We start from the raw sequence: 10,000 nt of genomic DNA on the forward strand, positions 1-10,000 counted from the left end.
AGAAAAAGATTAAAACATGAGTGCGGAGAGAAAAGAGATAAGAAGAGAGGGGGAGGAGGGAAAAAATTATGAAGGTTGAAAGGAGAGAGAGAGAGAGAGAGAGAGAGAGAGAGAGAGAGAGAGAGAGAGAGAGAGAGAGAGAGGATGGACCAGTTAACTGTCACTTCTCAGTTGTTAGTTAGAAAGGAGAAGGAAGGAAGAAGAGGAGGAGGAGGAGGAGGAGGAGGAGGAGGAGGAAGGAGTGTCTAAGTTTTTGTCAGAGACGAGTGTCGGGAAACCTCCTGTCTAAATTTAGAGAGAGAGAGAGAGAGAGAGAGAGAGAGAGAGAGAGAGAGAGAGAGAGAGAGAGAGATTACAAGGAATTTCTGTCTCCCTTAAGTATGTTTGTCTGTGCTCTCTCTCTCTCTCTCTCTCTCTCTCTCTCTCTCTCTCTCTCTCTCTCTCTCTCTCTCTCTCTCTCTCTCTGTGTGTGTGTGTGTGTGTGTGTGTGTGTGTGTGGCTGAAAATCGTATACTAGGGCGAATGAAGGAGGCGCAGAAGATGGAGGAGAAAGAGGAGGCGGCGGCGGCAGCTGGGGCATAAAGACCAACACTATTGATCGGTCACGGAACTCTCCTTTTTTCCCATCTTTCCCCATTTACTCGGTGGCCCCTCGTGACAAGATGTGTATCTCCCACTGAGGAGGAAGAGGACTTCCCAGAATGCCGCGGCGGTCTTCAAAGAGCCGCGTGAGGCCGTGGTAGCAAGGACAGCGTGCAGATGGAGGCGGTCTTGTCATACGCATTCCTGGCCCATCTTTGATCTTGCCCCGCCCGCCTGCCTGCCCGCCCGCTCCACCTCTCCCCCTTCTCTCTAATTTTTTCAAGTTTTCTCAAGTTATTTATTACTCCACGTCTTCAGTAGCCTTTGCAGTTTATCCACTAGACATGTACGCTATCGCATGTCCCCTTATACCCTCAGTTTATCCTTTATTATGTCTTATTTCCCTGTCTTCACTACCCCGCCATGGTTTCGGACAAGGTTGGGTTCACATGCCAGCTCTCGCCAGCCGCCGCATGTTTACGAGGAGTGTGAGCTTGAAATGAGGTGTTTTAACGCGTTTCCAGTCGCTCCTCGCCTAATGTTATCGCCCTGTGAATTATTGAGTCCCTAAATATCCTCTGGGAACGCTAATAGACGGAGGAATGGCGTGAAAAAAGGAGATGAAGGGAAGGGGAAAAAGTTTGGTGCGAGTTGCCAGTTTGTGTTGCCGCTTCCTCTTTACTAGTTGTATCTATTATTATTATTATTATTATTATTATTATTATTATTATTATTATTGTTGTTGTTGTTGTTGTTATTGTTGTTGAGCTTTCTTCTTTATTCCTTATTTATCTCCTTTCCCTCTTCTCTTTTTCTCTCTGCCTTTCCCTTCCGTCCTCTTTTTTTCCCTCCACTCCATATAAACGCTCTTTCATCTTTTTTTTTGTCTTTTTTCTTTCACTTTTTTTTATCTTTTCACGCCACTACCTTACTTCTTTCCTTTCCTTTTCTATGGCTATTTATTTATTTTTTTTTACATTTTTTTCTTTTTACCTCTATTTAGATTAAAGGAAGGTAGATGGTCTCTTTGAAGAGAGAGAGAGAGAGAGAGAGAGAGAGAGAGAGAGAGAGAGAGAGAGAGAGAGAGAGAGAGATTGGGTTAGATAAGAAGAGAGGGAGGAAAGGCTATAGAAAGAACGGTAGACAGGCAAAAAAGACGAGAGAGAGAGAGAGAGAGAGAGAGAGAGAGAGAGAGAGAGAGAGAGAGAGAGAGAGAGAGATGACTTCTTTAACAATATGTAGCCGGAATGAAAACAAAATTCTCTCTCTCTCTCTCTCTCTCTCTCTCTCTCTCTCTCTCTCTCTCTCTCTCTCTCTCTCTCTCTTATTATTGTATTATCGTACGCATTCTGGGACTCGAGTAATAACCGACTCGCTCATTTAATCCCCACGCAAGTCTCCTCAGGGCGCGGGGAGGGAGAGGAATGCCAGAGCGTGATGGGAATGCATTCGGGATTCTTCATAGCCTCTTGGATGAAGGGGATCGCGAGTGTGTTAGGAAATAATGATAAAGTAAAAAGAAAAATAATCCGCGGTATTATGGCTTCATTTCTTCTTTCATTCCTCGTATATTTTCAAGTTTTCTGTTATCTATATTGTACTCGTTGCATTTGTTTGTTTTTCATTCTGTTAAGGCAAAGAAGATAGATGAATGAACAGAATGAAGAGAGAAAATAACGGAAAAGAAAATAAGCTGTACATTTTTATTCATATCTTCCTTGTATTTTATTTATTTATTTATTTATTTTGATGTAGTTAGGTTAGGTTTTATTTGGTTAGGTTAGGAACACCAAGGCGGATACTCTGACTAGAAAGAGAAGAAAGCGTCAGATGCAAGCGGTGTGTGTGTGTGTGTGTGTGTGTGTGTGTGTGTGTGTGTGTGATAGAGATGAATGGAGAGCAGTTGTCAATACACTGATCTTAGTTACATATCAGTTGGTTTGCTTGTATCACTTGTTCTCATTGTCTCGTCCTCTCTCCTTGCCTTTCAGAACACTTTGGCCCAACAAGCAAAGAGAGCGCTTAACAAAATGGAGTGCAGAAGATACAAGGAGAAGAAGAAGGACGAGAAACAGAGAATAAAAGTGAAACTTAAAAAGAAGAAGAAGAAGAAAATCAAAGTTATTAATGATGGAGGAAGTGGAGGAGGAGGAGGGGGAGGAAGTTGTGGTGGTGGTGGCGGTGGTAGTGGGAGGAGTAGTGACGCCACGAAAGGAGGGGAAGAAGAGGAAGAGGAAGAAGAGGAGGAGGAAGAAGGGGAAGAAGAAGAGGAAGGCAGCCATGAGATTTCCGTATTGTCGGAGGGACCTGAGGTAAGAGAGGAGGAGGGGGAGGAGGAGGAGGAGGAGGAGGAGGAGGAGGAGGAGGAGGAGGAGGAGGGGGAGGAGGAGGAGGAGCTGTAATTGAAAGACTGATATAACACACACATACACACACCTGTACCTTCTGAACCTATACTACACCTGTTTCCTCGCCTCTCTCCACGCCTGACATAACCTCTGTGCCGGCAGGTGTGCGTGGTGTGCCTGGAGGAGTACCGCCCCCACCAGGAGCTTCGCGTGCTGCCGTGCAAACACGAGTTTCACCGCACGTGCGTGGACCCCTGGCTGCTGCAGCACCGCACGTGTCCTCTGTGTAACTACAACATTATAGGTGAGTGCTGCGACGCTGTGATGCTGCCGCGCCTATGTGTGTGTATGTGTGTGTGTGTGTGTGTGTGTGTGTGTGTGTGTGTGTGTCTCTCGTCTCACCCACACTGTTTCTCCACAGAGGGCTGCTACGAGAGTCCTCCAGCCACGTGCACGGCGGCGCCGCCCCTGCCCCCTGCGCCTCCCCTGTACAGCACCCCTCCCCCCGGCCAGCAGGCGGCGTGTGGCCATCCCGGCTGCCCGGCGCTGCTGGGCGGGGGCTACAGCCCCCTGCCGCCAGGGTACATCAGCCCGCCCCCGGGGTACTCCAGCCCTCCCCTTGCCCCCATGGCGTGCACCGGGGCGGGGGGCGTGGCCAGCGGCTACGCCAGCCCCGCCCTGGGGTACAACACGCCCACCAGTGGCTACATGAGTCCCGGGGTGGCTATCCCGCTCCCCGCACTGGCTACCTCAGCCCCCACGCCTCCTTCCTCGGCTCCCTGGCGGGGTACGGGCTGGCGGCATCCTGTGGTTACGGGGCCGCCGCCCCCGCTGCCCCGCGAGGATTCGGCGGCGGCTGTGGCCACGCCTCCTGCCTCATGTACCCGCCCGCGCCCACGCACGACCCGCGGTGTGGGCACGGGCACGTCCCTCCGCCCCACGCCGCCCCCCACGGCCCGCCCCCCACGGGCCGCCCCCAGGCTCCAGCAGCGAGGAGACGGAGCATCAGATAGTGGTGAGTGACCAACCACACCCAAATCGCGCCCCGCCCACGCCTGCCATACGTCGCCATGTACTGCACACACACACACACACACACACACACACACACACACACACACACACACACACACACACACACACACACACAGACGCGCCGCACACTGTGGAGGGCAAATGCCGTGAGCAGGAAAAATAGACAAGGAGAGAGAGAGAGAGAGAGAGAGAGAGAGAGAGAGAGAGAGAGAGAGAGAGAGAGAGAGAGAGATGCAATAGACTTCGGTATATTTAGATCAAAGGGAAACGGTGGCCATCCTCCCTTCCCTCCCTCTCCCTCGCTCTCCCTTCCTCTCCCTCCTTCTCCCCTCGCGGTGCCTCTCCCCTCTCCCATTTTCTTTCACCCCCACAAAGAGTGCCAGTCGCTTTGTTGTCTTTTGGGAACGCCAATCCGCCCCCTTCCCCCTAACCCCTCCACTGACGCCCCCCACACCCCCCCACGCCCGAACCCCCTCCCCCTCCCCAGACGCTTATAAAAAGAGCTTATCGTTGTGTTTCATTAAAGAAAATTTGCTTCTTTTATCTTGTTGCTTTGCGGGGAGACTTTGCTGTTGTTGTTGTTGTTGTTGTTGTTGTTGTTGTTGGTGTTGTATAGGATTGAGGGTACTTTTGGTAGTGGTAGTAGCAGTAATAGTAGTTCTTGTTGTTGCTGCTGTTGCTATTGCTGTTATTTTCTTGTTTTCATTATTTCTACTGTTGTTGTTGTTGTTGTTGTAATAGTACATGATAATTCCTACATTCCTATAGTAGTAGTAGTAGTAGTAGTAGTAGTAGTAGTACCAGCAAAAGTAGCAACAACAACAAAAGTAGCAGTAGTAGTAGTAGTAGTAGTAGTAGTAGTAGTAATAGTACCAGCAAAAGTAGCAACAACAACAAGAGTAGTAGTAGTAGTAGTAGTAGTAGTAGTAGTAGTAGTAGTAGTAGTAGTAGTAGTAGTAGTAGTAAAGAAACCATTTAAAACCTCAAAGGATTTTAAACTTCAAAGAACAAAATGGAACTTCAAAGACGTGAAAAAAAATAAAAATAAAAAACTCAACCACTTTATATAAAAAAGGAAGAAAAATGATAACCTTAAGTGTGTGAATCTTAGTCAAAGAAAACTTTTTACTCGTGATCAAAGAAAATGGAATTGGGTGGTTTGAGGGTGACGGGAGGGGGGAGGAGGAGGAGGAGGAGGGGAGAGAATGAAAGGAAGGATTGAGGAGGAAGCGAGAGATAGAGTGATGATGAGACGGAAGAAAGAATGAAGGAGGAGAGGAGGAAAGAAGAGAAGGGAAGACAGGAAGTTGAGAGAGAGAGAGAGAGAGAGAGAGAGAGAGAGAGAGAGAGAGAGAGAGAGAGAGAGAGAGAGAGAGAGACTTATCAGTACTTTATATGAAAAAAAATGTTTATCCCTCTAAAAATAAGTAAATAGATAAATAGAAAAGAACTTAGAAACATGTTGGTATTATATTAGTATTTGTTAAATTAATAGATATGGTGAATTAAATTAATGTAATTGTTACTATTATTCGTAGTAGTAAAAGGAGGAGGAGAAGAAGGAGGAGGAGGAGGAAGAGTGCGTTGAGTAGCCGAGACTGACAGAGAGAGAGAGAGAGAGAGAGAGAGAGAGAGAGAGAGAGAGAGAGAGAGAGAGAGAGTGTGTGTGTGTGTGTGTGTGTGATGTTAGTGATAGTCTAGAAAGAGCTAATGGCAATCTAGTTTAATGGGGGAGCGAGGTGTGTGGTCCTGAGAGAGAGAGAGAGAGAGAGAGAGAGAGAGAGAGAGAGAGAGAGAGAGAGAGAGAGAATACTGGAGCGTTGGCAGTATTAGTGAAACACAAATATATCTCAACCCTCCTCCTCCTCCTCCTCCTCCTCCTCCTCCTAACACTTCAAACGGCAGCCTCCCCCGCCATTCCTCCCCTCCCCATGTTTTGGAGCAGTGATTCATGGGTAGTAGGACGGCCCCCCTCCTCTCTCCCCCTTCCTTTTCTCCCTCCCCCTCCTCCTCCTCCACTTCCTCCATCAGCGCCACCTTCGCCGCCGCCGCCGCTGGCTACTGCTGGAGCATAAAATTATAATGACCTTCGTTGTGTGTGTGTGTGTGTGTGTGTGTGTGTGTGTGTGTGTGTGTGTGTGTGTGTGTGTGGTCTTTCTTCCTTCCCTTCCACTCCTTTCTTCTCTGTTTCTCTTTCCTTTCATCTCCTCCTCCTCCTCCTCCTCCTCCTCCTCCTCCTCCTCCTTCTCCCCCCTACAACTAATTCTCTTATATTAGGCCACAGACGGCCGCCCCTACCCCGCCCTCTCTCCTATCGTGTACCCCGCCCCGCCCCGCCCCGCCTGCCCCACACCCCCGCCCATTATCCTCTTCACGGCTTAAGTCTGTATTTATTTGGCCGCGATAAGATCCTGTTTCCTCTTTGACTCGCCGCCGTCGTCGTGTGCGTGTGTGTGTGTGTGTGTGTGTGTGTGTGTGTGTGTGTGTGACGGAGGGAACTTGTCTGTCTGCTTGTATGTACGTGCACAGTATAGTACGCAGGAGAACTGTCTGTCTGCTAGCGTTTGGGATTGCCTGTGTGTGTGTGTGTGTGTGTGTGTGTGTGTGTGTGTGTGTGTGTGTGTGTGTGTGTGTGTGTGTGTGTGTGTGTGTGTGTGTGTGTGTGTGTGTGTTTCCTACTAACGCCCATGCCGCCCCGCAGAGCGTGGAGGTGCAGCACCACGGCGCCGCTGGGCCGCGTCCCGTCACATTCCAGGCTGGCGGAGGTAGTGGCGGGGGCCGCGGCCCCCTGCCCGCCGCCCCCCTGAGTCGGGAGCAGCTGGCGCCCTTCCTGGCAGCCCTGGCGGCGCTGCAGGAGGAGCGGAGGGGCGGCAGCGAGGCCAGTGACGCCTCGTCCTCGCTGGACAACCTGTCCTGTGAGGTGCTGCCGCCCTCATCGCCGCGACGCTCTCTCGAGTCTCTTCAGGAGCGCACCGCGCGGCCCCGCAGGCATCCCCAGCAGGAGTCACCACCCGAGGAGGAGGCGCGGACCCGGCGTATGACGCGGCGCCCCCCTTGGGTCAACCCCGGCTTACCTCCGCCTCCCTCCACCCACCCACCACTTGCTCACCATATCCACACCATGCCCGAGGTGGCCATTGCCGCCCCGCCTGCCCACGCCTCTCACCTTGTCGCCCCCACAGTCTCCACTGCCACCACTACCGTGCCGGGCGCCGTCAGGCTCAGCGGCGACTTTTCCCTTGGGCCCGAGGCGGCGTCCCTCAGGCGGCCACACCTCCCGCCGCCCCTCCACCAGGCCGCCCACAGGCTCTCCCTCCACTCAGGTAACCAGCCACGCCCACTGAGGCATCCTCTGTACCCTCCCATGCATCCCTTCTTCCATGCAAGCCAGCCCGGCGGGCCAGCATCACTCCCTCTGCTCCCTCGCCCTCCGACATGACCCATCCCCGCCAGACTCCCGTTAAGGCCAACGCAGCCATGGCGTAGCTCGCAGTTATTCAGTAACATGTCACTACACAAAACGTTTAAAACGCTAATGATTATATTGTATGTCGTGTGCCAGGCACTAGCAATGCAATGAGACGTTCATGATTACGTGTGTGTGTGTGTGTGTGTGTGTGTGTGTGTGTGTGTGTGTGTGTGTGACTCTCTATTCCTTTGGCAGATGGCAGCAGCAGCAGTAGCAGCAACAGCAGTACCAGCAGCAGCAGCAGTAGTGCATCACCGCCAGAGGTGACGTGACACGAGGAAGAGGACAGCTGCACTCAGCCTGCAGCCGCCCCTCACCCACCCCCGCACTCTCAAGGAAGCCCCCGCCCTCGCCTGCCGCGGCCTGCTGCGGACACTCACCTGCGCCCTACGCTCTGCTGAGAAGACGGAAAGTCGTGGAGGAGTGGAGGCCATGATGTGGGAAGTTTACGGCGCGGAAGACTTAGCAAGGCACAGCAAGGCAAGGCAGCGAGGAGCGTTCGACGAAAGTGAAGCGCCGAGTCTTGTAGGGACAGATGGCGCTGTGCCGCGGGTCTGGCTGGCCACGTGCAGATGACGCAACTGTTTGGTGTGGAGTGGACGGGCAGACGGACAGACCAGCCACGTGTTTGGTGCGATGAACGTTTATTTTGTCGGTGTTCTGATGGTGAACGTTCAGGGTATGTGTACTGTGCTATTACTACGTCTTTGTTATGTTGATGTGAAGAACGTTTATGAGCTGGGAGAGTGAAGGGACACGGAGAAGTGGTGTGTGTGTGTGTGTGTGTGTGTGTGTGTGTGTGTGTGTGTGTGTGAAATGCATGTCTTGAAGCACAGGGTAATATTATGGTGCTGCAGGACAGTGTTATGTGTGTTAGGTGTGTGTGTATCACCACCACCATCACCACCACCACAGCCTCCCCCCACTTCCTTCTGGACACACACACACACACACACACACACACACACACACACACACACACACACACACACACACACATGACCATAAGTGTTTAACTGTTAACTCAGGCCCTTTATACTACTACTAGATGAACACACACACACACACACACACACACACACACACACACACACACACACACACACACACACACACACACACACACACACACACACACACACACGAGAAGGTGGAAAACTGTTGGGTATAATAAAAATAAGGAAAAGATTAATGCAGACAGAGATATGAAAAAAAAATGCATAGATAGGTTTCCCTAGAGAGAGAGAGAAAGAGAGACAGGGGGGAGGGGGGAAATTCCAAGCAGTTAAATATGGAATCTCATCAGGAAAGGAAAAGAGAGTACATTGACAACACACCTCATCTCCTTTCATACTAGTCAGAGTGGGTGTGTGTGGGACATGACAGCATCACCTCTCACACCTCGTCACTTCAATGTCAACCCAATTAATACTTGCCATGCTATTACTGTTTTGAAGATTATGTGTTTTTCCTACTGGCTTTCATGAACTAGGATAGCCTGGGCACCATAACAAGCTCTCCATCCTACTCATTGCTAATATAAACACAGTATTAGTCTTTGTTATTTGTTTTTGCTGTTATTATTACTACTATGACCACAGCAAAAGTCTCAGTCATCTGGCCTTGCTGTGAAAATTCCTTATATAACCCTATCCTGTTCTGTGGTCTTGCTGTGGTAGCAGGTGATATATACATAACCACAGCATGAAGTCCTGTCACCTGGCCTTGCTGTGGTCTCAGAAACCATGCCAATATATTTCCTAACTATAATTTGATAGGGTCAGCTAGATTAGATTATCAGAAAAGGTTCAACTCAGGGATTCTCTACCCACTGACCAAGAAAGGGTGTAGGTTGTCAAAGGGGCTCTCCATACACTGAGATACATAGTACAGCCTTAGTAAGTGTTTATGTAAGGCCAGACATGACTTGTAGACCTGACAGTTGAGCTTCCCTTATTTTCTCACATTCTTATAAGGAATACACATCTCGATATCAAGTGATCCACCAGAATCAAGTTAACACAATCAGTACGTCTGTTCCTCTAAAGCCAAGACATAACAGAAAAAAATAAAAAGCAATAGGAAGAAATTGATTCTCAAACAGAGTGGTAGATGAATGGAACGACTCAGTAATCAAGTTAGTGCTAAGACACTAGGGAGCTTTAAGAGAAGATTAGATGGATTTATGGATGGAGATGATAGGTGGAAATAGGTAGGTATATTTCTTGCAGCTTCCCTTATTTCTTATGTTCTTATGTAACAGGGATTCATTCATTGCTGGTGAGATGAGAGGGAGTGATGCTGAGTGTCCTCGCAGGCCCCGGGGAGACCAAAGTTAACCTAGTCGTAAACTTTTTGTTGATGGGGGTGGATGAGGAGAAGGTGGACAGTTTTAGGATACAAAAGGAGGTGTAGGAGGAGGAGGAGAAAAAAAGGAGCAGAATAATAGAATATGAGTGAAAAGTGATGTTGCAGATGGAGGAGGAGGAGGAGAAGGAGAGATAGAAATGTGATGGAGGAGGTAGAAGGAGAAAAAGAAGAAGCAGATATGAGAGCAATTATGTTC

General features: G+C 49.8%; 2 protein-coding genes across 2 annotated transcripts in view; both read left to right on the plus strand.

Annotated features, from left to right (window-relative positions):
- LOC135113420 (E3 ubiquitin-protein ligase ZNRF3-like) overlaps positions 1-6,872 on the plus strand; it is a 32,271-nt gene extending 25,399 nt beyond the window's left edge. The window contains exons 5-8 of the mRNA XM_064028679.1: positions 2,574-2,894; positions 3,093-3,234; positions 3,352-3,945; positions 6,667-6,872. Coding sequence (XP_063884749.1) covers positions 2,574-2,894; positions 3,093-3,234; positions 3,352-3,945; positions 6,667-6,734 — 1,125 coding nt within the window. The 3' untranslated portion in view covers positions 6,735-6,872. The remainder of the gene's footprint in view (positions 1-2,573; positions 2,895-3,092; positions 3,235-3,351; positions 3,946-6,666) is intronic.
- An 835-nt stretch (positions 6,873-7,707) lies between these two features.
- The window catches only part of LOC135113423 (uncharacterized), a 10,719-nt gene continuing 8,426 nt past the window's right edge, over positions 7,708-10,000 (plus strand). Inside the window, exon 1 of the mRNA XM_064028688.1 lies at positions 7,708-8,113. The gene's annotated coding sequence lies outside the window, so the exon portion shown is untranslated. The remainder of the gene's footprint in view (positions 8,114-10,000) is intronic.

This window comes from Scylla paramamosain, chromosome 25, assembly GCF_035594125.1.
Source record: "Scylla paramamosain isolate STU-SP2022 chromosome 25, ASM3559412v1, whole genome shotgun sequence".
In the NCBI taxonomy this organism is placed as follows: domain Eukaryota; kingdom Metazoa; phylum Arthropoda; class Malacostraca; order Decapoda; family Portunidae; genus Scylla; species Scylla paramamosain.